At 40.5% G+C, this 27,841-nt stretch overlaps 1 protein-coding gene across 2 annotated transcripts in view; it reads right to left on the bottom strand.

The window, feature by feature from the left end:
• The window catches only part of KANK1 (KN motif and ankyrin repeat domains 1), an 82,625-nt gene that overhangs the window by 8,659 nt on the left and 46,125 nt on the right, over positions 1-27,841 (bottom strand). Inside the window, exons 3-8 of one of the 2 annotated variants that reach the window (XM_024200164.1) lie at positions 17,512-20,160; positions 9,045-9,263; positions 8,017-8,125; positions 5,925-6,152; positions 3,170-3,257; positions 669-888 (exon numbers count right to left, since the gene is read on the bottom strand). In XM_024200164.1, the coding sequence (XP_024055932.1) occupies positions 669-888; positions 3,170-3,257; positions 5,925-6,152; positions 8,017-8,125; positions 9,045-9,263; positions 17,512-20,160 (3,513 nt within the window). The remainder of the gene's footprint in view (positions 1-668; positions 889-3,169; positions 3,258-5,924; positions 6,153-8,016; positions 8,126-9,044; positions 9,264-17,511; positions 20,161-27,841) is intronic. The other variant, XM_024200165.1, reaches the window with a different exon arrangement.

Genomic DNA, 27,841 nt, shown 5'->3' with positions numbered 1-27,841 from the left:
GGTGGGGTCTGGACTGCCCTTATGCTATCCACCTTCTGCCGGGGGCCAGCTCTAATTTACAGCAGCCTTACCTGGGCTGTCCACTGCCTGAACTGCAGCCCAAAGCAGTCACTATGGCAACTCTCCCTCCTACCACTACTTCCTTCCCTCCCCCCTTACACTGGGCTGCAAAGAGGGCAGCATAGGGCTACATGTGGCAGCCCCACACTGCTCCTGTGCTAGGGAAACTCCCCCCTGGCTGCTGCCGCACCTTTACAGTCCCCATTTGCCATCAGGGCAGTGAATAGGTGCTGAGGTGGTGGCCAGGCTCAACCCTTAAGTCAGTGGATAGATTAGCCATTCAGCAAGTCACTGGCAAAGTCTGGAATCTAACCTAGGAATCTAGATGCCAGTTGCCTAGTCTAACAACTAGACAACACTGCCTTCTCTTCTGCAAGTTAAACAAAAACCATCACCTCCAAAGCAAGTCTGGAATCCTTACTTCCTAGTGCTGTTTTACTGGGAAGTTGCTGTGGACTGTTCTAGAATTAAAATTCTGGAGGAATTCTGCTGGAGGAAGCCCAAACCCAGAATTCTGGAGCTGACCGGTGGGATGTTACCTGTGAGGATCACAAAAAAACAACAACCCACCCACCATCCCAAAATCCCCTCAAAAACAGCCAACCTACTTGCATCCAAAAGCAGCTTTACAATCTCAAAGTTAGAGTGTGACACACTGTAATGGAGAGCTGTGTTGCCATTCCCATCTGCCATGTTGATTATGTGTCTGAGGACAGGGGGAGAAAGCTCTTCAAAAGCAGCTATGTAGTCGCCAACCATTGCAGGAACAGCTGACTTTTGACTCGATACACGAAACCACTCATGCTGGATGGTATTTAAACAAAATCTCTGCCAAAAACAAGACAAAAAGATTTTCAGATGGATGTACTATTTATAGTGTTTTCTGGCCCATGAGCTGGCAGTTCAGGAAACCAAGACTTCTTTAGTCAGATGTGGGCAGGAAGTATTCAACTCAAACCCAAGAAATAAAAATTGAATCTTCTCCTCCCACAAATCTCCATGTGAAACTCAGGTTATTAATTTCTACCCATTTCACCTACTTTCCAGGAAGCTTGCCTGTCTCTCTGGTGGTACTAAGTTCGACAAATGTCTGGCACCAGAATTCATAGGTATCAAGTGTTGACTGATAGGAGCAGGGCTTGGGATGGTAACTCTCTCCTTACATAGTTAACTAAGTGTATCTATTAGTCTTGTTTTAGGGAAATGTCCCAGACTAACAGCAATGGAAACTGAAGTTTTTCAAGTGCACGGCTACAGTGCAAGCTTCCCTATATTGCCTCACCAAGGTGTCTTCATCCTAACCTGGAAGGACTCAGATATTTCTCCCTTCCCTCCCTCTCCATTCTCTAGTTCTGGTCTCTCCCCAGCACTGCTCCCTTCAATACAAAGCCTCACAGGCAGGGAAACTTACTCTCATCAAGAAATCCAGGGGCAATCAATGGTGTAGTCACTCAATGTGTTTCTTTAGGCCCTTATGCTGCATCAGTATTTGCTGGTGCTGCCCCTGGCACTTGTGTTAGCAGATCTTGAGACAGAATCAGGGCCAGAGATTGTAAGCTTCTCAAAGGAAGGATAGTGTCTTCCTTTATGTCTTGTTTTATTACCTAAGCCATGGCATTATGCTTGAAAACATACAACTTTTAGGGTGTAAACTGTTAGTATAGTCCCTTTTGTTTATATAACACCTAGCATATTGTGGGCACTACCAAAGAGAAACAATAAAACAATAATTATTAATACAGAATGCCCTTTAGTGTTACAAACAGAAATATTTTCTTACATTTCTTATGCTGTTTTGTAAATAGCAAATATCAAACTGTGAATAAGGACCATGCTTTCTACAGGTGGATGCCTACATTCAGGCACATCATATTTAGGCATCTAAATAAAAGTGTCCTGCAGCTCCCACTAATGTAACTGGGAGCTGAGAATGCCCAATACCTTGGTAAAAGATCAGACCACTTATTTAGGTGACTAATTTTGGATGCCCAAATTTGAACATTTTGCACAAGGTTCATTTCCAACTTACAGATAAAGGGAACTAGAGTGGATTAGACTGGAGTTCTTAACTACAGAGAACCACTTGTGCTTGCAAACAGTTTGAACATGAAACAATGCACAAGTTCAGATTACCCTTGCTGGGCAAAAATAATCGCCTGATTATCCCATTATGGACACTTTCAACACCCACTAGGCTTGAAAGTTTGTTCTTTTCATGAAAAACTACCAGAGCAGGCAGGACTAATATAGGGATTAAAACTATATGTCACCCATACATTAACCAACAATGTCAGGCCCAAATCAGAATTAGAAAGACATTAGGTTAGAGACCTTTGGCCTGATTATCAGAGGTGCTGAGCACCTGGAAATCAGGAGCTGCAGTGCTTCCCATCACTTGATTATTGTATCTCACACCTCCTCCAATTATAAAGCTGTAGTTGTAAGTACAGAACACAATTTCACATTATATTTATAGCAATCTACATTCATTCATCTTCAGAAAACCCTCACAAAATGCACAAAGATGATGGAGGTAATTTCCATATTTAACAAGTGACATTATTTCTTTAAGATAATATTAGCACAGCAACCTCATTCTGCTTGTTTGCACTATATTAAGAATATTTTCACAAGTGAGAAAGAAACAGTATGTACGTCTATGTTTGGAAAGAGGCAGAGCACATTTCACATCAGAACATACTTTGTACTTTTGTAATCAAAAGGAATGCTAACTCCCGATGCCGTATATTTTCCCACAGGAATGTGGTTACCAAATCCATATCCAACCTTGCCAGCCACATTAGCACAACACTTTCTAAAATATAAGTGGAATGGACTGATGCAATGAAACTGCCCTTTAATAAGTAATACTATTTTTATGTGCTTGTCTTTTGGATGAATACATTCCTGGTATGGATGGGTTGGTTGACAAAAGTCTTCTGATGTGGAACCAGAAATGACATTCTGAGACTGTCTAAAGACAGTCTTTATTCTGCCCAACTATTTAATTTACAGTCCTGAAAACAGGAAGTTACCCTGACTTGTGCTAAAAGAGACTGAATAAGTGAGAAACATTCAGAGTAGTGACTTTACACTGGACTGGGCTTACCATATCTTTGCTGGCTAAGGCCTTGGGATCATCTAGGTTGCTTTTAAGTAGATTACATGCAGACAACATCTTTTCACTTAATTCATACCTGTGGAGCAAAACCAAAATAAAAAGGCATTTGTAAATTAGGTCCTCTTGATTTAAATGTTTTACCTTGTAACTTTTCAAAAAGTTACAAAGGAGCAAATGGTTCTAGCCCTGCCACAAGTGCTGAACTGTGGAATCCATCCTGGCAGCAGTTTTCAGTGCGAAAAGAAGAACAGGCTACACCATTGCACTTCAACCACAGAACAAAAAGTAGGTTTCCCAGATGCCCCCAGCAGGATAATTAGTACTAATAAAGTTGAGCAATATTTAACTCCTGAGTTTTAGATGCACTTACCCTTTACATGAAATGCCAATTACATTCTGTACTCTCAGAGGTAACTGTTACCAGCATTAAAAGGAAATCAAACTAATGGGTGAGAAGCAATGTAAGCTCTGGCTCCTTGCCTTTTCTCATTACACCCCATATGCCAGGAGCACCCTTGCTAATCCCTGTTCAACATGTGATTTCACTCTACTCCTTCGAATCCCTATTACTTTTTCGTCACTGACCTCCTCCCCATCCCTCATTATTGACATGGTTCCCAAACTGCAATATATTTATTTTAAAATCAGAAGAAGAACTAAAAGATATGAATGTAGCAACTGGGGTTGAATTGCCCAGGTTGCTGATCACATGCTGGTCTGTGGGAAATGTCCTGTATTTTTGCATGGTCTGAGAGACCAGCGACAATTTCAAGCAATAGTCTTTTATGAAGCACTAGGGATAGAAGACACATCTACGGGAAAGTTGGAGGTTTTAGCTTTCCAGTGATATAAAGCAGTTTTTCCTAGCTTTGATACTTCACGTGAAATCAGATGTTAAAAATCACATTTTGGTTATGCCCCTGCACACCTACTGCACCCGTGCTTGTAGGATAGCACTTGGGAATCTGATCTAGACAGTCCAATCTGGTTAAAAATAAAAGGCTTATCTCATACACTTCACCACTGTAACCTTCTTCCCTCTCCATTCACCTTTTATCATCCCTTGCTATGTATTAAATCGAAATTCAAATGCAAGTTCCTTGCAGAATAGACCTGTCATTTTTATTTTGTCTCTAAAATGTCAGACCCACCTATGGCACTGTATAAATAAAATAGAGAAGACTTTAAAAGTCACCGCCTAAACACATGTATATTAATAACCCTTAATTATTTAGTAGTGGTGCATACTTGTTATTTAGCAGTAGATAAATATACACATGTTTTGCTATTAAGTTTTATCCCCATTGAAATTCCACAGCTGAATAACTATTATCTAAAGGGCTTGTCTACATGGAACAGCAACGCAGCCTATGGGATTATGTGATTTCTGAAGCGTGCAAATGTGTTACTTACTAATGGGTCCACGTAGACTCTGCTGGTGAGCACTAAAAGTTCTCTACTGTGCTTCTATGTAGTGCTGTTTGAAACAGCACTATATTACAGAGCACTAGGGTACTTTTAGGGCACACCAGCAGAGTCTGTACAGACCAATTAATGCACAACACACTAGAATGCTTTAGGAATCACAGCCCCATAGGACACATAGGGCTTGTCTACACGGAGCAGCACAGTGGCCATTATGACGCCACTTATTTATTTTTACAAGTAAGTGCACTTTTAGCATTTTACATTTTAGCAAACCTTATGTGTTAAATTGGTATTTTATCTTGGTTCAGATTTAAGACCCCTCTCTCTATTCTTACAGTACTTGTTATGTAGCAGGCAGCAACCCACAACACAGTACTGTCTGCCACCTATGGAAAGGGTAAGTATTGCCTGTCCAATGCTATCTTACCTAGCTCATCACCAGGCAACCTTATTAAAAAGAAGCTTGGTAGTTGTATGCTGTATAATGCATGATGGAAACTTTAATTTACATGGTCTGGGACTTGATCCACCTGACACATCACACCCCGCCAATGCATCATCCTGGCAGCTGAAATCAGCTGAGGCATTTCTGATGACAGGCCTAAGTTCAAGACTAGTATGGATGAGTGGTAAGTGTTCAGTTTGTTAACCTGCAGCGCCTGGTGCAAGATTCATCTGTTTGCTCTGGCTTTTTTCTGATGAGGTGGTTAGGAAAGTGTTAACCAATGGCACTCATTTTTAAAAACAAAAAAAGATATCAGGGGATGGTCTGTACTGGCTATAAATAACCTGGACCTAGTTATAAATGGACTATTTTAAATTGGACATGGGGCAAGCATGTATATTACAAGAACACAGTCAATTAAAAACAATAAAAGTGGCAAGAAACTATAGTCCTCTGATATGTTCTTACTATTCAGAGAGAATCCTTTTACTGTAACAATCCCTCTCTTCTGGGATTACCATCCCTGGCTACATTTTTAACAAGCATATGCAGATAAATTTGGGAGAAGTTTAGTATTTACATATTGGGATCCTGCTGAGTATAGTATTCAAAGAGTTGAATGGAGAACAGAGAAGAATACACTATCAGGAAGAGGCGTACTCAAAACAAGCCTAAAATTATAGTTTTTAAATGATAGTCTCCATTGACCTAGTGACACAGGAAGTGGGTAGCATGCCAGTAAGAGTCTAGTTTTGTGCTTTCCAGAACACAGTAATTAGCAATGATGAGGATATACTACTGAAAATAAAAAGGCCTGCTCTATGCAGCTCTAGCGCCATATTATATATTAAACAGGGAAATATACCACACCTTTCTCTGACTTCAACCTTCTCAGGCTCACTCTCTTGAGCCTGCACCTCTTCATCCACCCCAACACACCCAACATCTTCAGCATTAAGCTCATGATGTCCTCCTTCCATCTTATGCAGGCTGCGCCTCTGCTCCTGGTGGGAATACTCATTGCCTTCACACTCATCATCCGACTCTGAGGAAGAACTCTCTTCTGAACTAGACTCGTCACTCGATGTGGTTTCATACCTAGATGGCAATTGGGAGTTGTAGAAATATTCCATGAAAGATTTCATTCAGTGACATTCGATATTTGATCAATGCCAGATTAAACTAATACTTTGCACATGTATATTACTATCCATTGCTATCCAAAGAACTTCAAAGCCTTTTACAAGTATTAATCAAACATCAAGACAACTTTCTGAGGCAGAGATCATTCCCATTTTACACAGATGGGGGAATGCAGATGTGAAGAAATTAAGAGGCTTGACAAAAGGTTGCACAGTAAGCCCCCAATTCAGGAAAGCAATTAAGCACATGCTTAACTTTAATTATGTGCTTATGTCCCATGACACATTCTTAGTGTTTTGTTGAAAAGATATGCTCTCCTGCACTGGGGCCTTAGCTTCGGACCTGAAATAGAAATTCAATATGACACCAGCCAGTGAGACAATTTCTGAAGATAATTCTAATCATACACAGAAAAATTGAAATAACAGAAAAATGTTAGTAAGACATCCAATATTAGATTATTGGGTAATTCTTCATTATCTCAAGAGAATGAGGCAGCTGATTAGATTTGATCATTAAATTCTTTGATAGTCAAAAATGAGGATAAAAGTCTCCCAAAGATTTTCAGAATACTTATTTAAGAGTTAATGCCTAAATAAATCTCTGCTAAACCATATTCTCTCCCTGACACTTTGACCATTACATTCACATTGTCCCATGACTGAGACTGTGCAATGCAACTGGTAGGGGAAAAAAAGAGAGAAACATCCCTTTTAACTGTAGAAACCTTCTTACAACCCCAAATATTACCTGAGGCGCTCAAGGGAAAGACAAACTCCTGCTTAGAGGGGAATTTGTTGCCTTGGACTTCCATCCTTTTCCCTGCCAAGCTAATGTTATCTAAGATCAGAAGCAATCTCCCCCACCACCACCACCTTTTTTCTGTGTACTATGATGATGGGAAAACTTTTGTCATTTTAGATTAAAAATAATGGGGGGGGGGGGGTTAGACCATTTTGAAACTGATTCTAATGAATTACCTGATTTTTACTGAGTTTTTAAAGAACACATGTGATGCTCAGTGATTGTTTACACATACATCCTCACATCTGCAGAAATAGGTGAAGTCTCAGCCCCACTGCAGTCAATGACAAAACTCTAACTACAACAGGGTCAGGATTTTGCCCAATATATACAATAGTAAGTAATTGTTTAATGTGTAGGTAAGATGTTCAGGCTTTACTTTTCAATTACCTTTTAAAGTCTTTGTTTTTTTCTTTAACAAAAAAGCATTTCAAAAAGACAATGATGTGGCTATTTGAAAGTTCCTTCTTTAACTGATAATTTGATGTAACATTCTGAAATTGATAACATTTTAAAACTGAAAGATTTTTAAACTAACATTTGTTTTGCACTACTTATGTTTACTTTAGTCAATTTCATTTCTTGATCTCATACAGATAGCACAATATTGCAATATCTTGATTGTCCACTCTTTATTAAAACTGTATGTGTTGAAAAACAATTCCAGTGAAATTAGAAGTGTTCCCATGGGTCTTTATTTGTTTGATTGGTAGTAAGTTTTGTAAAAGCTTATATATACAAAAACTTAGCTTTGGGACCACGTGTGACATGGTAGCTTCCATAAAAACAAAAACAAAACAAGGCACAGCAATGAAAGGTCTCAGTAAAATCATCCCAGGCAAAAATTTCATTTCTCTCCCCCTCTAATTCATGCCCTTCAAGATTGCTCTCTCAAAATTCTGAGAGAATTCCTGCACCACTATGTACACTTCCCTTGTTTTGTCCTGGGAAAAGGAAGAAAAGTGTTTTGATGAATTGAATAGTCAGATATTTTTAAAGACAGGATTCCTCTTACCCTCCATTTATACCGACAAATTGCAGATTCTTCTTTGCACCGTTCAAATCCTTTTCCCCATCCCTTTTCTTCATGATGGACTTCAGTGTACTTTCATTATTTGCACATACTGTTGGAGAGAGTGCCAAATGCATGCATCAGTACAAGTTTTGCACCACCTTTGGGTGCAACTGCTTGTTTTAGATCCTCTTAAAACAAACAGCTCTTTATTTAAGCTGTAGATTTAAGGTGGATTTGTCTTATTCCTTCTATATACAGAGTCACTGGTACATTAAAGTTACAAACAAACTATTGTTGTTTGTGTGCAGGAAATAACAACACAAAAAGTTACCCAGAAAATCAGGTCCAGAAGCAGAAAACTGAGAGATAGGGTTATCTAAGGGGGTGTTTTAGTTTGCTTGATGACAACCTGGAGACAGATACATTTTCACTGTTTTGTTGCTGGTGTCAATTTTCTGACCATTGAAACTGGTTCATTTAGTCTGTCAAGAAAATCCTAATTCTTGGTGTCAAATGACAAGTACTTGAGTGCCAAGACTGAAGTTGCCAATATGTTGGAACAGAAGGCTAGATATATATGCACAGGAAATATGTTTGACAAATACTCATTTAACTGGGGAGAGGGCAAGGTTTATTTAGATTGGTGAATTTAACTTTAAATATTCATTGAAGTAAGTCAACTTATTAGTTTAAATTTAAACACACTACAATTACAAAATATCTATGTACCAGGCATTAAAGGGTAGCAAATGTTAAGCCACATTTATCTCTTATTAGATTTTGTCTGATAAATCATTAACAAACTGTACTCAACCATTTTACATTACACTGTAACCTACCATTTAAAAATTAAATATTGACGGGACATGATAGCACTCACAATGTCCCTCCCCTTCACTTCTGTTTCTTCTGGAAGTATTCCTCCTACCTCTATAACTATACATGAGGAGTCATGTGATTTACTCCAACTGTGTTTGAATATTAAAGACAATCAGCATTAACAGAGCTATGTCTCTGCAGATAGTTACCATAGAGGCCAGAGGCAAGCTGGTCATCTGTTAGATTAATCGGAGGTATTGCATTGTCTTGAGAAGACAAGGATTTCTTTCCCCATCCTCTTTCTACTGTGGCAATCATCTTCTCCTCTTGGATGGTTCCAGCCTCCTGTTCAAATTTCAGTGTCCGGGAGCTAGAAGTCAAGCATGCACTAGCAAGCTGACCATGTGGGATGTACTCCAGGTTAGCATCTGTCAGCAAAGAGGGTGGACATTATTAGTACTGAGAAGTCAAACCAAAATTACTGCTTAGTACCAGTAGGAAAGTATCATGCTGCACTACTGAATACATTGTACACTATATTGCTCATTATAAAAATCCATTAAAAAAGAGTATGGTGATTTTCACAAGTTTAAAAATTAATCAGTTCTATGGATTTTTTTCCTCTTTCAAAGTACACAATAAAAAGACGACTACTGAGATCCAGGCAGTAAAGGGCCATCATCCAGGCAAGCGTTTCTGGGGGTATGCATGCTCGTGCCCCTTTTTCCTTCCATAAACCCTGGATTTACTCCATTCCTGGATTCTATTCCTTAATTCCAGGATTTCTCTCTCAGGCTGAGCTTCTGTCAGGTTGTAATCCCTGTCCCCCAGATCTGTGGCAATAACTACCATGGCTGCTCCTTTGCCAGGGCTCTCAGCATCATGCTCACTTTCCTACCTGCTCTGAAGTCTGCTCCTACGTGATTAGGGTCATATCTGAAAGTAATTTTTACAGGGAATGACCTTGTCCATGAAAGCAATTCAGAAGTTAAATTTCCATATTTCTCAGGCTTCCAGTAATCCTGATAGTTCTGTACCTTGTCTAGTTATCTAGGTACTACAGCCTTTTTCCACCTGCCAAATTCATTTGCAGCATTTTCTGGACAGTGCAATTATAACCACCCCTTTAGGCTCTGGTGAGCTGGTTCAAGTCAAATTACCACAAATGTCCAGAAGTTTAACTGGCCTAGAGAAACGTGTATCTGGCATGACTCCATTTCTCCTCTCAGGTTAACAGGGTAGTCCCGATGTTATTTTTCTCTTTTACAATCTGGAACCTCTCATGTACCGCTCTACAGTCTAAACATGGAATCCACCCTAGTGTGATGGGGCTGGAAAGGCTGCACCACCAAAACATGCTCCGTTTGCAGTGGTGCTGTTTTTTTCCATACATCTCCACTTAAGTAAACTGTTCAGCAATGCAAAGGAGAGGATGTGTTTTTATCTATTCTAACACTGCCATCTCTTCACCAGGAAAGCAGTGGATCAATTCCTTCCCCATTATAAAGAATTTTTGCCTTCAGTAATTAAACAGGGTTTCAAAAATGTATCTGAAATGCACTAGTCCAAGGACTAAAGTGTACCAGTCAGAGTGACAAATACCTGTCCTTCCATACACCCAAAGTTCATTTCCCCACAAAGTCATGAAGCCTGTATTTATATGAGAGCTGTACTGTTTATGATACTACATTTAACTGTTGCATAGTGTCAATCGACCTTCTATTAGTCAGCTTTTAAAATATACCTGACTACATCTTTCTTCCTTGTGTTGTCTTTCCTCCTTGGCTTCACTCCACTTTTTCCTTTTCCTATAATAGCATATGATGTTTGTACAGCCCCTAGTGTAATGGGCTCCTAGGCAGCATGATAGTAATAATAATAATAATGGTGAAATATCACTTCGTGGCCGTTTCTTCTCTTGTTTTCTGCTCACTGTCCTACCTCAGAGTCTCCTAGCTGCTCTGAAGTCTCTGCTACTCTAACCTCTCAATCAGCCCCCATTTTTGAGTCATGGAAATATCTGCAGATTAAAGAATATGGCATAGCTCCAGTTTATACATAGCTCATACTTGGAAGAATGCTTTGCTACCATAAGGACTAGAAAGTTATATTTTATTTTCAGTAAAGGCTTATATTCTGCAAAAGTTAATGGTACTCCTCTGGGTAGCTTCCTACTAAGTCTGGGTGAGTGGATTTTTCAAGCCCACATTAATACCAATGAATAATAACCATGCACATGCAAGGTGCCAGTCTGGCTGAAATAGCAATACAAGCTGAATGAAATGCTGGGAGAGGATTCAAACAATCTGATGGCCCCAGGTGCAGGGAATGAACCCTCCAGAAATGTTCTGCACACACCAACTGAAATGGTCATCCTTACAAACAAAATCAAACCTTCTGCATAAAGTCCTTTCGTATCCCAAATTTTCACTGTATGACCTCAACAATTAACGTAACACAGGGCATTTCCTGGTGTTCAGTGACTGGCTGGGTTAACATCACTTCTCATCGTCTGGTCCTGATGACCTTAGAAGTGGCCAGCAGAAAGGTCATTATTGCTTAAAAACACCCAGTTGTTTTGCTACCAAACTCCCATTCCCTCAAAACTAACACAAACTTTATCCAACCCCTTGGCTGAAAAAACAATCACGCCTCCACAAACCCCTCCACACCCTTTTGGAGTAGTGAAAGTTCCAGTGCATGTGTAACAAATAGGATTTTAAATGACTCAGGTGTTTGCGTTAATTCCTGAAGAGGTTGTTTTAGGAACACTTTTTATTTCGGCAGGTGCTCCATGAACTGATAATGCACCACAGGAGTGGTTAGTAAGTGGTTTGTGAAGTGAGTGGTTTATGAGCTTAATAGAAAGTCAGAGAAGTGTGCGCGCGGCAGGGTGGGTTACAACATATAATCTCAGCACACACTGGATCAAAGACTGTCAGCTTTTCAGAAAGAATGTGTGAGATATATAGCATACAGCCCCCATTTCTCCTTCTTCTGGTCCTCTCTTCTCCTAACCCCGTCTCTCTCCTCACTGCACTGATGGACAGGGGCTACTGGAGGGACCATGAGAGATGGGTAGCTTTGAACAGTTTCATCTGGATGTGCTGTAGCACTTCATTTCAGTGTAGTATTCCTACTCTGCTGCATGCCGTGCTGACCAGCAGGGCCAGGCCAGGCCAAATAGGGGTGTTTGTCATGGAGCAGGAGAGGAACCTTGGCCCACAATCCCATACTGAACTCAGATGCTGCAGCAGGATTTGGGATCCATGTCACAGGAAGAAAATATATGTGATTTTGGTCCCACTATGTGTGGGATTCAAAATGGCTGATGGGGCTGTTGCAGGAAGTTGCTGGTCCTGGTTTGAGATGGCCGGAAGCTGGGTGTGGGTGGCCTGGCTACTCCTCCCCCACACAGTGCTCAACTCCAGAGGCTGGGAAGATCTGCTTCAAGGAGACTATGGAGCCAGGTCCACAGCCTTTTGGCGTGCCCCTTCCCCTGCCCTGGAACGGAGTGCTGTGTGGGTAGGGATGGGGATGGAGCAGCAGGAACAGGAAGGAGGAAGAAAGGGGAAGAAAATATTGATCTTTGCCACCACTTCCAGAATTTCTCTCCTCCCCACCCCACAAACAAAACAAAACCACTACTGATACAACAAAACCCAAAAGGCTTCCCCCGCATTCCTCACAGGTGAGAAATACTGCCCCTTGGTCAAGATGTTATCTGGGGCATGGGTAGCTTCATGTGTGCTTGAAGAATCCTCCAGCACTTTAAAAGGAGGAATATGAAAGCATTTGAGAGTGAGCAGGTGAAAATAAATGTTCAGCAGTCACCCAGGAAATGCAGGCAAGTTGACAGGCCTATGCCAAGTAGAAGTGGTGTTAGAAAAGCTACTGTCTGAGACAAGTTTAAGTTTTAATTTTTTTGCTCTTCCGTGGCTCAGTGCAGCAGCAACCCCATTCTTGCCATTGATTGTTTTATCTTAAGTTATTCAAGGAAGCAGAGGGGTTAAAACATGCTGTATTGCACCAGTAATCTGTCACTTGCTGCATCGGTGTTGGGGTCACCTCATAGTGACTTGCATTATACTGTCGAGGGGACAACAAATACAAATGGATGTTAAGTGTGTGGTTTTTATCAGCCACTGACATTCAAATGTGTTTGGTATATTGATATTTTTGTTTGTTTATTATTGTGGCACTGATGTCACATTCAACATGAGGTTCCAAAGGGTTGATATTGCTAGTTAATCACATCAAACGGCCGCCACTCACAATCCAGGAATTTTTAAATCCACTTTGGAATCTAGGGTGGGATTTTCATAAGTGCCTAAATGATTTAGCAGAACAAGTCCCATTGATATTTAATGGAATTTGGGAGTTTTTGAAAATCTCACTTCTAGTCTGTTGCAAGTACGGGTTTCAGAATAGTTAAGTCACACTGACCAAGACTATTAGGCCTGATTCTGCTCTCACACCACTTCTGTAAATCAGGAGTAGCTTCAATGAAGTCAATGGAATTAAACCAGCATAACTGATTAGAAACAAGTTTTTTCTGGAGTTTTGTGGAATTCCGTCTACAAAAGGACAAGCTAATTGGTCTACTCATTGACTGCAAGGTGGATTTTGTTTTTTAACCTATCTACGCAGATGCTTTATGGCCCTCACCATCACACTATCTGAGCAAAAGTATCTATTTGAACACTGTTTCACACTGTGAAGTATTAACATGAAAAACAGAGTACATGGGTTTCCTTGAGTGTCGTATGAATTAGACATAGGTGAAGGAAATATTTCCCTTATGTACTAGAGACATGATCTGTAACATACAAACACAGATACAACTCTCACTGAGCTCACTAGAATCTGAGTGCGCTCAACATTTTGCAGGATGTGGTCCAAAGTCTCCTTAGGAAGATATTCTACTTTTTACTTTATCAATGTACTTTTTAATCCATTATCCATTTGTTCTACGCTTCATATTAGAACACTTAATGACATTGAAAATATTTTACTAAGGTAAATAAAATGCTGTGCTAAAGAGATGTTTAATCATAAAATATATCTAAGCTCACATTGAGGAAAAACTTGAAGAACAATATTTTAAGGCACAATCAGAACTGTTCTTCTGTCAGAAAGGTATCCATATTAAAGTGGTTACTTTATTTAAAAAGGGACACCATTGTTCATTCCTGGTTCATCCTTTCTATGTTTATTAATTTTGCAGGGCTCAAATTAAGATGGGCAACAAGTTCTGATCAAGCTTCAACTATGACATAAGTTAAAGATGAAGATGACCTACCAAACAGAGAACCTACCAAACAGCACCTTAGAAGAAAGCCAGACTTCAGAACAGAAGGCATTCTTGTTTAAAAACTTCAACAGATAGAAAATTTGTTTAAAAAAACCTAACTACTGTATGGGTCATGAAATTACTGCAGCTCTAATGCCAACACTAAATAGGTCAGCCAGTTTCTTAGAAGAATACGTTATAATGATTTATGACAATGCTGTTGTCTAGAAAGTGCTCACAGGTCACAGGTGTGGGTCCTTTTTCTGGAGTTTCCAATTTAATCAAATGGGAACTCGCTTGTGACACAGACTTGTTTAGCTGACAAAACTGGAAAGGGAAAGCCATTGGTATTCTTGTGCAAGTTTGCTTTGAAAAGTGAGACTCTACAGTTAGTATGTTGGGTTCTGTATTTACTGGCTGGCAGTGAGTTACATGGCAAATGTTCCGAGTTTACTTTATGCCTCCCCTCCAAACTACCATCCCTTAAAACTCAACCTGGGATCTGAGAGTCAAGCTGGATACTTTCCATCTTGCACATCATGACCAATAATACAGGTTCTAGAGATCAAATTATGCCTTTAATGACACACCACAGCTGATAATGGATTTGCACAGGTGTAGCTGATTGGAACTTGATGAACAAGTCTGTTGTTGATGCCCAAGGAGGAACTCACCTCTCAGCAATGCTGACTCTGGAAGGCAATAAGAATCAGCACTAGTAACTCTAGTCCCTTTTCAGAGTAAACCTGCACTTTAAGAGGTTATTCATTGTATCACTCATGCCAGAGCATTGGAGGAACTTTCATAATTTCTTTATTACCTCATGAATACACTGGACATACAGTTTAGCTTCACAAGACTGATTGTTGTTTTATTAAAAAAAAAAACCACTTTTAAACCATTACCCACTTCCAGATAAGAGTCTGAGTCAAACCAAACAGCCAAGCATGATGGATTTATATTGTTAGCATACTAGGCCAAATGTAGCCCAAGCACAAGCAGATACAAGGGGAGACGCATCCTTTTACAGGGTTGAATTTGGCTCAAGTTTAGACAATGATCTCCTATTACTAATTTTGTTTTAACTCTGGTCCCTCTATTTTAAGAGGCTACTTTCCATGATCAGACCAGTTAATGCGACTGGTACATAAAAACTAGAAGAAAATGCAGGTCACTTGAAGTGAAGATGCTGGAACATAAAATAAGCAGCTGATCAGCTTATATAAGAAAGATTTTCTTCATTAAAAAATAGGTGAAGCCAGGTTAAAGTCACTATTAATGTTGCTGCTGAATGTCAAATCAAAGTATCATTTGATGCTGTGCATGGCAGAAAAGGTCATTCCAAAGCTCTCTTTTCTCTGGCTTAGGAGAATTGACCGGTTAGGTTGAAGCTTTACTGTAGCTAAACTGAACCTGTATTTTCTTGGAAAATGGGAATCCACCCAGATTAGATATTTATAAATGTGCTCGTTACCATGGGAGCTGAACTCTGAGTAAATTCATTGCCCGGAACATCATGTGTCATGGTGAAGTGGGGGAACTGAGGGATTTACCAAATTCACTCTAATAGACAGTACTGCTCAGCAAGTTCAGATACTGTATACAATTTATACAGATTTTTGTCAGGAAGAATCATTTACAACAGAAGCAATTTTTTAAAATTAACAAACTAGATTTAAAGTTGATGACGACCTCCTAACCTAATTACACAAAAGTTAAAATGATCACAGACAAATTCATAGCTCAAAACCTGTGCAAATATGTAGCATGTAATTCTGACCAGGAATGTGATTGATCACATTAATAAAGACTTTATTCTATGCTCTCAGTGCTAAAGATAATAGCATTACAAGCTCAAACAAAATTTTTCCTAAATATTTTTGGCAAGAATGTGAAATATAAAGCCTAGTAAAAATGCCTTTATTAGAAGATGATCCACCACTCCACCTGTGCCTAGATAGTTTCTAGGTTCTTCAGACTAAATGTCTGACATCATATATTAAAAGTGAGGGATAGAGTGGCAGATTAACAGTTTGTTAAAATTCTGGTTGACATTTTTAAGTGCCATTTTAATGCCTGTTGGATATTCTTATTATAGTACCATTACCTTTATGAAGTCATATGTATAATGTGTACACTAGAAAGATAATAGTGTAAATAAAATATTATGTTGTATGGATATAGACAGGATATAGGATGTACAGTACCTTGCCTCTTAACTCATGTATATTTCATTTTAAACATTCACTTTAATAAAACATTTTCTTTATCCCAACGTAAATGTTGCCTACTGCTGTACTGTAGTAAATTAAAAATTTTAATAGATGGGTCCAATCAATGCATAAGAGGCAAAATATTAGATTTACTCAGCTGTCTTTACAAAACTACAAGAAGAAATTTATTTAAGATAGTAAGTAAACTGTAAAAGCTTCATTTAGCAGTGTGCTAGATAATCACTATTAAATAGACTTTTTATTATACAGATTTTTCCTATTCAGCATCTATGATACAGATATTCAAGTATATTTGAACAACTTTCCTATCTTTCTAGTAGTCTTACTATTTCACTGTGGGAAGAGTGCATTGTGCAGAAGTTATTGTTGGTTGGTGATCTCATAACAATCTCTAAGAAGCCAACGATTATGAATTCACTAGTACATAGGTGGAGTTCACAGACATACGCTGTTAGAAAAATATCTAGTTAGGTTTTTGTAGCTGACAATATACTTTAAAGTTGTGAGCAGAGGTACAAAAGCATAAAAAACATCCCCAAAGTTAATTACGCAGATTCTAAAATAAAACAGGACACCAAGAAAAAGAAATATTTAAGCCTTTCCCGAGCACCACTAAAACCCAAGAAGTCAATATTACTTATACCTTGCAAATGTGCTGCTGTAACTGGAGACTATTACAAGCGCTTACTGAAACATAGATGTTCTTGTTACTAAACATTCCTTAGTGGCCCATTGGTAATCAATGCTAACAGAGGGGGGAACAGTACCTAACAGTGGTCTAATTGGGAGACGAGAAGATGAATGAAGAATGTGAACGCAAAGCCACCAACCTTTGAGAAAGAGGCTGAAGATGCCTCATCATCAGCTAGAATATTCAACTTACAAAAGATGAATGTGACTATGGGAAAGTCAAACATGCCTTGCCATAGTTTTAAAAAGCTGCACTCTGCCATTAAGAAGGGACAGGGGAGCAAAAACAATGTCAATCTGAATAATCTTAAATCATAAAATATCCCAGGTTAAATTCTGTCACATCACCCAATCACCGGATGTTTATGTTTATATATATATTTAAGCATTTCTACCAAGCTCAGCACTATTCTTCCCCACCTTCTGAGAGTGACAGGAATGCACACACACTCAACATACCTGGGGTAGCACTTCTGTCCATACATTGTTTCTGGACGTCTAAGTTCCGCAGCTCCTCAGTGCTTGCATATTTCATGACAGAGTTGATGGACGAAAGGGTGTTTATGAGCTGAGAATTAAGAGACCCAATTTGCGAGTGTGGTTCTCCAAATGCTTCTGCCAGTTCACTGTAGTTTTCAGCTAGCAGCATCTGTTGTTCCTGCAGCAGCTTCTGTACTTGCTCAATGTAGTGATCCAAGCCAGTCCTCATTTCAGGTGGAGGGAGAGGACTTTCCACTAAAATGCTCACAGGTTCATACACAGGCTCATCCCCAACACCAATGCTTCTGGTACTGGCTGACACAACAGACAATGGCGGTGGACCACACGCAATATTTCTCATTTTAAGACCAACAAGATAGTTCTCATGAATGTTTATCTGCCCTACTCCACAATCCTTGGTCTTTATCACAGATGGCTTGTCAAAGCTAGAGTCACTAGAAAGCAAGGTTCCCACTCCAACAGAACGAGTTTTGGCAGATGTGTTTATGTCCTTTACCCGACCATCTCCCACTGCTACAGTCCGCATCTCGACATTCACAGTGTTAGTCTGTTTATCGTAAGTGTTCAAAATGGTGTTTGTGCTGGAATCCATCAGAGAAGCGGTTTCTGTATTGGTGAACTGGTTCACCATTGCCAATACTGTACTGGTTTGCTGGGTAGCTGTCTGAGGCACTGCCATAACTGCAGATTCTACTTTGCAAACAACCTCTGTGTTTGTGCTGCGGGACACACACTCCTTTGGTGGACAAACAGTCACATTCACTGAACAATCTCCACAACCTATCGACCGTACTTCCTTGATTTCCGCTTCTGTCTTGCAGAGACTCAAATTATCCACAGACTCTTCAGTGTTGATGCCAGTTTCACAAACACTCATTTCTGTGCCCACATTCTTGTCGCACATCTCAGTAGATCTCCCCGTGCATTGGTCACGCATGTCTGCTCTCTCCTTCACAAGCCACCGATTCATTAGCAGTTCTGGACCCACAGCTGTACTCTGCAAATTAGGCCTGCAGGAGATTCCAATATCTCTCATTTGTAGATGGTTCCCCACACAGGAGTCAGCAACATCCACATGATCTCCCACCATTTGGTCTCTTGTTTGTACTACAGCTTCCACCATTCTGCTGAAAACCAGAGGTTGAGCCATCAATGCTTTATCCACTTTTTTCCTAGATCCAGCTGCCTGCAGCTCTTGTTTTAATTTGGTCATTTCCCTATCATGAGTAGTTTCTTTTAATTGCACCTCAAGTCTGTAGATCTTCCCCTTTAGGGCTTCAATGGTCTGTTGCTGAAGCTCTATTTCTTTTTCAGCTTCTGTGGTGATGCCAAGCATCACCTCTGTCACCCCAACCCCAGAATCTCTAGTTTCTGTCTCTGTTCCCACAGCTACCTCCATGCATGGCCGGGAAGACCTGTTATATATAACCACATCATTCATATTTTCATCAGCACCCACAGCAACCGACTTGCTTTCTTTTGTTATATTTTCTCTGTTTGTCCGAAGATTAGATGGGATTTCATAGTTGCTGTCCTGGATTTTTCTCTCTAATGCTTGCATTTCAAAAGTCAATTGCCTAAACTCCTCTGTCCTCTGAGAGTTCTGCACCACTTCTTCCTCACAGTCTATATATAATTCACCTCCTCTTCTGACCTGAGACAGATGTCCCCATTGCTCTGCGTTTCCCGCACTATAAGATCGCTTTCTGAAGCCATAAGTGTCATTTTGATTGGGTATTCTTTGGCTTTTGAGTTCCGCCATCATCTGTCTTTTTTCTTCCTGTAATACTGAAATCTTGACCTGGAGCACAGGAATAGTTTTGACTTGTTCCTCAAGCTCCTTGAGGCGTTTGAGGGCAACTGCCATTTGTTCCCTGATATGCTGCAGATGCACTGGGCTCACATTGGTCACAGGGGTTGATATTCCTGAACTCAATGGGCTATGACGGATGGAGCTGCCCAAAGAGGAAGCAAGATAGACATTATAGTCTCCATTACCCTGGTACCCATTTTGAAGCTGTTGAGACATCTGATTGTGCCCACTAGATCCTACAAAGGAAGGAAGGGAGCTTGCTGAGCCCAAGCCTCCAAAGCTGGAAAGCCTGGGCCTGCGGACATCCCCTGGAGTCACCTGCATTATAACCTTCTCCTGTTCCAGTCTTCTCCGGGTTTCCATGAGAGTTTTTGTTACATGAAGATTGTGCCTAGGAAGCTGTGGTGAAGGAGGGGGAAGTTGTCTGCTCTCAGGAATGGTTAAGAAGGTAGGAGAGGCTTCAAAGGAAACTGATGGCCTTGCAGTGACAGACGATGCTACTTGATTCCTTGCTGCAAAGGAGGACTGCTTATTCTCATCACTGTTTGATGAAGAGAGAGACTCTGTTGAGGTCCACCCACTGTATTGGCCACTGGAGTTCTTGGTACCTGTAAAAGTTGGTACTAGTTTCCTCTTCTTCTGGATATTTAATTTCTTAATCGTGTTTCCCTTTTGTATATCATCCACATACTTGAGAAAATCCAAGTCTAACTGGTAGCCGTAAGGAGTTTCCACAAAATAGGGATCTTTCTGTTCTTTGTCATCTTCTCCACTCAGAACACCTTCCTCTTTTTCTGTAGGAAAAAAAACAAAATCAATACATTTAAAATATATAAAAGAAGCTACTTCTGGCTAAACTATACAGCTGAAAAGCAAAAGATAATTGCACTCTACTCATAGCCCAGACTGAACGTTATAAGTTGGGAGACATATTACTTGTCTATCTTAATTTACCTTGAAAAACATCTCTCCCTCTCTCTCATGCACACACAGATCTGATGCTGAAATCAAAAGTAAACGTATGGAAATATGTTGCTTTAATTGATGAAGGCACCGCAAAAGTCACTACTGATAGCATGAAATGATACGTTGAGGAACTTCTGCAGTACTACAACATCACAACAAACTTTCACACAGGCTAGTGCTAGTCCGTCATGAAAGGATCAGGTGATTCTTTATGCTGCAGTGAACCATCTGGAGACAGTGCTCCCTTCGGGGAGTATTAAAAGGGTTACACAGAAATCATTTCCTCCCTAATTTACCAATGCAGTTAGACTTCAGGCAACAGTTTTTAAAAAGGTTAAAATAATTTCAGATCAGTTTTAAGTCTGAGCAGCAATACAGGCTCTCTTCTTGCTTGGGAGCACACTGATGTGTGTCTGTGAATCTGTCTCTTTTATATTTCAATCCTGCATGAAGCCCATACACTAAAAATATGCAGCGAGACCTGTTTCCAATGCAGTCTAAAATTCCACAGCCAAAAGAGAAACCGCCAGCTCAGATGTCAGGACAGCACAGCTTCCTGCAGACACTGGGCTCACATGCCACCAAAGCATTCTAAATAAAACTTCGCCAAATCAGTTGTGCTTCTGCAGACAGAATGTTTATACATGAGGTCGCTGCAGAGCCTGCTCCTCCTTCTCCACAAAAACAAATCGTAACTCACTAGAGGAATCAGGTACTTTAGAACTGCAGGGCAAACAATAAAAGTTAGTTTTCCAGTTACCTGAATTAGCTACATATCTCTGCTCTCAGACCATACATTTCCCATCCAAATAAAACAAGGCCTCTGATTTTTCTCCTTGCCGTCCTAGCTTCAACAAGCTCTCTGTTCACTAAAGCCCTGCCTCTCAATTTTCTCATTCTTCACCCCTTAAGGAAAAAAGTCCACATTAGTGTAAACTTAGCCAAGCAGAGCACATTTTCATAGGCTGAGCTTTCACCAATGAGTTCTGTTCTACAGCAGAACTGAAAACGACTGCCTTTTTAGCACCCGTAAGGAACGTCAGCAGTCACCATGCTCTATTGTCTTAATAATAAGAGAACTGTTAGTCTTTTAAAGGTGTAGTAATCTCCATCCATTTTCTCCTCTGTCCCCTCCCTACCCATGAATCATTGTTAATTTGCATATACATTTCTTTTTACTGTATATATTTACTGCATTTTAGTTCCTCCTTAAAAACAACTGTTCAGTGTCTCTGGGCATATAAAGTTGATCTGGCACTTGGGTTTACAAGCTACTATTGTATGTTTGCTAAACTGGCTACCCCTCCTGTATTCCCCCAACAAAGAAACACAGGCTACTGCAGGCAGCGATAGTACCTGAAAACAACTTCTAGCTCATTTTTTGAATATGACTACATTTTAAATTGGTGTCCCTTTTAAAGGGACATATGCAACTTAAAAAAAACCAAATCACCCTGAATCTACTATTGCTAGAAGTGACACCTAAGAATGCAGCAACAAAGATTAGAATAAAGAAATCTCTAGGTTTTTCAATTTACTCAGTGAATTTGACCAAAGCATACTTTTGGTGCTTTGGAAAACTTCCCATAGTTCTGACTGGTCTTTCTCTGCCCTGTGCTGATTGGGTATTTGCACCAACTCTCCCTCTCCCCCACAGTCTCTTCATCTCAGAGAGTCACTCCTCTTACCCTACTCTTCCCTTCCTTGTCCTCCTCAGTCACTCTCCCTTCAGCTTATCCCTTCCTCACTAACCCAACCAACCAAAAAATAAATAAATAAAAATTGTGGAACTAACATGACTTTTGACGCCATCACATTGTTCACTCGACCTGCTCGACACTCTTTCCCGCACCTTAGGTCTGTCTTGTCTATTTAAATTGTAAGCTCTTCAACAGAGGGACCATCTTTTTGTTTTGCATACGTACAGAGCCTAGCACAATAGGGTCCCATTCCATGACTACGGCAGGGTCCCGTTCAATGACTAGGGCTCCTAGATGCAACAGTAATACAAATAAATACTAGTCAGTTTCACTGTTTTGTTGAGGATCATAATACCATCTGTCTCTTAATAGCACTTTTAATCAGTAGATTCCAAAGCACTTCACAATCTTCAATGCATTTATCCTCAGAACTCCCCTGTGAGGTCAGGAATGCTATTATCCCCATTTTACAGATGGGGAACTGAGGCTCAGAGACTTGCCCAAGGTCACAACAGGAAGTCTGTGGAGGAACAAGAAATTGAACCTGGATCTCCCAATTCCTAGGGTACTGTCCTAACTACTGGACCATCCTTCCTCTCAGTCACTTGTGCTTCCTGACTCCTGCAGCAACCTGTGGGCACCACACTTTCCTCTATGGTCGGGGAGAACTCACACTTTAACAAAGGTCCTGCAAAACGGTGATTTGCAGTCGTAGCAGCAAAACTGAGCTTGTAGTTGGTGGGTGTATGCACTAAAAAGGGAGGGGAGGCGCCAAACCTGCAATTGACAGCATGGGGCTGGACTGCCAGATAAAACACTTCCGTTTCAGACTGGGGTCTTGATGTTTTTACTCATGGACTTACCCAAAATAAATTTCCAAATATCAGCAGCAAAAATATCCATGTGTATATATATATATATATATTACACACAGAAAAACTATAAAGAATATTATTAAGGTTGCAAAGTCAAGCACTCAAAAGACAGGAATTGGCAGAATTAAGGTTGCATGCGCAGCCTTAATTCAGCTCCCTTGGGTGTATGCATGATGATGCTGTTAGGATATTGTTGGGTTAAACCTCATTGAATCTAGAGGGTGTAAGTGCTGCCCTTCATTTAAGATAGCTGTAAGACTTCATTAAGCTCTTTTAGAGAAGCAGGTAGCTGAAACAATAGGGATCTCCAACCAAACACAGGAACAGGTGAGGCTGCACAGGAATTTGAACTATATGAGAGTAGAGGAGTCACTGGGTATTGTTTTAATAGAGATTGTGACTTTGCAAAAGAGAGAAGGTAAAGCAGCGATGAACACCAAAGAATTAAGAAACAGCAGGAAAGCTAAGGACAGAGTGGGGACAAGCACTGGGAACATGGCCCTGAGAAAAGCTATGAGGGAGATTTTGGGCTAAGTGCTGACTGGAAAGGGGGCTTGGAAATGGGAGCTAACATACTCTCATGTTGTTTTATTCCTACAGTGTTCAGGGAAACAGGACTTTCTGTACATTCTTTGTACATAAAAAGGATTGCATCAAAGAAATACCTGACCCCATCATCAATTTCTGCTCCTGACTGAACAACTCACAAGATCCCAAATTTTTCACTAATAGCTTGGTCACAAGGGGTAACAGTCTTTAGTGACATGAGCATATACTATTTTTCTCACAGGAGATGAATCAGGGTTGTGTACTGAAGGAGGCCGTTCTCTTCTGGATCTCTGCCTCATTTGTTGCAGAACGTGGACGGTGTGTAGTGAAGGAAGCTGGGGAATATGCTTGAGTGGGCACACAATTCTGCCTCCCCCCCTCACCGCACTTGGTCCCTTCTACCCCATTCCTGTCCTCTCCCTTCCCTGTTCCTGTCTCCTCGTCCCTGTCCCATTCTCCTCAACCAGATAAATTCTCATTGCCCAGGAAGTTCTAGTCTCCCTCTCCAGACTCCCAGGTGCAATCATAGTATTCTCCTTCTCCCCTCATGCTCAAATCCCATTCCTTGCCTATCCTACCCACTCCTGATTTCCCTCCTACTGGCTCCTCTCCATGGATATGATTTTGACCCCACCAATTGCTTCCCCACCCATGATCTCCATCTCCCCCATGGGTTCCCAAGTCCTAATTTCTCTCCCCAGGCTCTTCATCAAATCTCAGTCTCCCAACCCCCGTGGCTCCTTGTCCCAGTCTCCACCCCTCCGCCCCCCTTGGCTCCATGTCCCAGTCTCTCTGTCCAGCCAGCGCCAGTTCTCCCCAAACTCCCTCCCTGCATGTCAGATCTGTTTCCCCTCCCTGTTCCCCACTCCTTCCTTTCAACCCATTGGCTTGCAGGCCAGGGATCCTTTACCTTGCAGGCATAATCTCCTGACCAACATGTCCCAGTCTTCTTTGCCCTCCTGGCTCTCATTCCTGATCTCCTTGCCCAGCCAGTCCCGGTCTCCTCTCTACATCCCAACTACAGTTTCAGTTTCCCTCTCAGCCTTAAGCCCCAGTTGCCTCCTTGTCCTGACCTACTTCCCCCATCTCATCCTCAGATCTGGCTTTTGTCTCCCCTGCAGTTGATGCAGGAGACTTCCTCCTCCATAATGCCTGGGCCCAGCAGAGGGGTCGATAAACGCACAGGAGAGGCACCCTTCTTGTCTCCACTTCCATACACAATCCTGGCACAGAGATCTGCATCACAGGGAAAATCCTGTTCAGCCTCCTGCAGCCCCGAGGCATGCTCAGTGTGGATTGAATGTTTGCCATTTTTAGTTGCATAGCTCTGGGAAGTCTCTACTTGGCATGTGTAAATTATGATTTTCAAAAGGGTGTATAACGTGGTCAAATATCAGCAGTTTTTCATGAGGCTGGCAAAAGGCAAGTCCCTGAAATTTGGCAGAGATGGAATTTGTTAAAGCCAGGGGGTACTAGAGCTTTTCAGAGAAAAGGCTGCCAGAATTTCACATGGGCAAAACAATAATTTTTTTTTCTGGCCTTGTTCTCAAAAACTGTTGAAGCCTTTTGGCTGAATATTTCCAAAAATATTCAACCTGAGACAGATACCCAGTATGGACAATTTCAGCCCAAACAGTTAAAGCTTGGCAAGATTATACGCAACTGAAAACAGAGATGTAAAGAGAAGTGTCAGGCAACCCTAACAGTAGACATTGCTACCAGCCACACTGCCTCCCTCCAATAATAGACATTTATTCATGACATATTATGTAAAGGTTATCTCAGAAAATTAGCTTTTGTTTTTTTAAAAATACAAGATGACAGTGTCACTTTAAGTGCCAGATGTTCTCACTGACTTTCTTCTCTGTAAAACCAGTTTACAGAAAGCAGAAGCATTTGGTTTACTGCAAGGACTCAGAACTTTGGCATATACCATAGAAAAGATTGTATTGTTTTCAAAATTAACCAGTTATATTTTTCTGTCAAATTCAAAACCATAAAGGTGAAAGGTTAAAAAAAAGTAGTCATAATTTTATTAAACATTTAACCCTTCATATCATGCATTGTGCTTTTGTGGCAGGAAAGTCCCAAGATTCCAGAATTAACCTATTAGTGGAAAATTACTCAAAACGTCTGAAGACAGCTCATTTAAGTTTAAGTCATAAGAGCTAAACTGTCAAATATTTCTCCCTGAAACAATTCAGGTGGAAATTACCGAAATGAAGCCTCTCCAAGACCATATCAATTCCTTGCATCTTTGCAATTAAGGCTGTGGCTAATTTGGTGGTCTCTAGGTAAACTGGCTATCATAGTAATGTTGACATTTTGCACCTGCCAGCCCATAATAAGAATTGCTTGCTTGTATTTTTTTTAAGAGATGTGTGCAGTTAATCACACACAATTTTTCATTAAAATAACACCGGGTACACTCTACCAGCACAATTACACCACGGTAGGCGGATCATTGCAGCAATGGTTCTTGATGCTACAGATAAACAAGGAGAAGTTATGTAATCTGGAGAAGAAAAAAAATCTATGATGCAGCATGTCAGAGCTGTGCCAAGCCTTTACGCATTTTACAGGCACATCCATTTCAGACTTTGCTGTGAGGCTTCAAAGTACAGAAACAAAGTGAAGTGGGTTGCTATTTTAGGGGAATGGAAAATGATTCTGCCAGTTTCAAAAATCTACTAAAAAGGAAAGGAAATAAAACTCTGTGAGAACATTATTCTTTTCTCTCCTAGCCATGATATATTGGATGCACCATGGATCCACTTGCTCCATTAGCATTTGGTGGATAGTACTGTGCTGCACAAAGCAACATTGATTAACTTTTGAGGAACTGTATCTATCTGCCATTTAGCCAAGAGGAAAGGTCTGCATATCTTGGGACTTTAAGTGAGCAAGAAATCCCAATGCCACTAAAAAGAGCGGCAACAGAGAACACTAAAGAGATACCTGTTGAGCCTCTTATTTTGTCCTTGGCTAGCTGAACATGGGCACTGCAACAAATAAAAGACATTCGCAGATCTCTGCAATACTTCAGACAACCATAAATTACAACATTGCGCCACACTGAACTTCTTTTCTTTGCGTGTTAATTTGCAACGGTTAACTTTAACACAGTCGCACAGACACACACAGAGACTTAAGTCCTCAGCTTGGTAATTTAATATGCATTGCTATTTCATCTGCTGAACACTCAACCGTTAGAAGCTGGACTTTACATTGTACGTGCTCATTTTGGACAAGTGGTTGTGAAGCAAGATATTCTGGAATATTTTTTAATTTGTAGAGGCCTCGTTGTGTTACTGTCACCATTAATTCAGTTATCTAGAAGTGTGCACAAATTGCATTTCCGTCTCCCTGCTGAATAATAATCACAAACTGGACATAAGCATCATTTAACAAACACACTGTTCTGTTCTCTCTTCCTGAACTGCTGTGACCAGCTCTGTCTAAACACTGCAGTCTTGCCAATTTCCATTAAATTATATCCTATCCGATGCACTGCACAAGAACTTCAGTATATTAAAGCACTGAGTCAGAGCTAGCATAGCCCACAGAAATCGCTTCTTCTCCCTGAATGGGAGATTCAAAGACTACAATGTTTAATTGATGGGTTCAAATTAGTTAAAAGCCTTAATATCACGTAAGCGTAAGGAATAGGAGAAAAAGGGAGAATTTGGACAGATGTAGTTTCAGTTCAACATGCTAATTAAGACAACAAATCACTACTGTATAGTGTCCTGGGAGGGTCAAGAAGTAGTGAATAGAAGAGAAGAAAGGCAGCCTGAAAACATTTTAAAAGCTTATTCTAAATCTAAGATGCTTTTAAGAATATATAGCTTGCATCTAAGCCATACGGTCATGGTATGTGCACTCAGGCATTTTATTTTCAGTCTGCTAACTATTTAAAAAAACCCTTTCCACTGAAATGTTATGAATAATACATTCTCCAAGAATAACCACACAGAAAAAGATCTAAGGAATGTTGCAAAGAAGCAGAACATTGGTATAACTGTGAAACCACATAGTATTCTTATGTGCCGGACTCAAATTTAAAAGGTGACACAGAAAAGGGAGAAAAAAATGGGGTCTCTATTTTGGTTCTTTGTTGTGTTTGCAAGGAACTTAATGGGTTTTCTGAACCCCTCTCTCACCCCCCATTTGTTCTTCTATCTAAGGACTATCAAGCAAATAAGGAGAGGAAAAAAGCCTGTCAGGCCTTCCTTATGCCTCAAAGCAGCACCAAATCTCGTTTTTCCTTTCCAGATTTTTTTTTAAAAGCATGACAATAAGTTTTACAATATCACCTCCCCCTCATCACCTACTCTGGCTAAGCAGGGCAAATGCAGAGAAGGAACCACTACCCTGGAGAGGAA

The sequence above is a fragment of the Terrapene carolina genome, unplaced genomic scaffold (genome assembly GCF_002925995.2).
Source record: "Terrapene carolina triunguis isolate 2854851 unplaced genomic scaffold, T_m_triunguis-2.0 Scaffold113, whole genome shotgun sequence".
NCBI classification, from domain to species: domain Eukaryota; kingdom Metazoa; phylum Chordata; order Testudines; family Emydidae; genus Terrapene; species Terrapene triunguis.
This window is presented reverse-complemented; position numbering and strand designations above follow the sequence as displayed.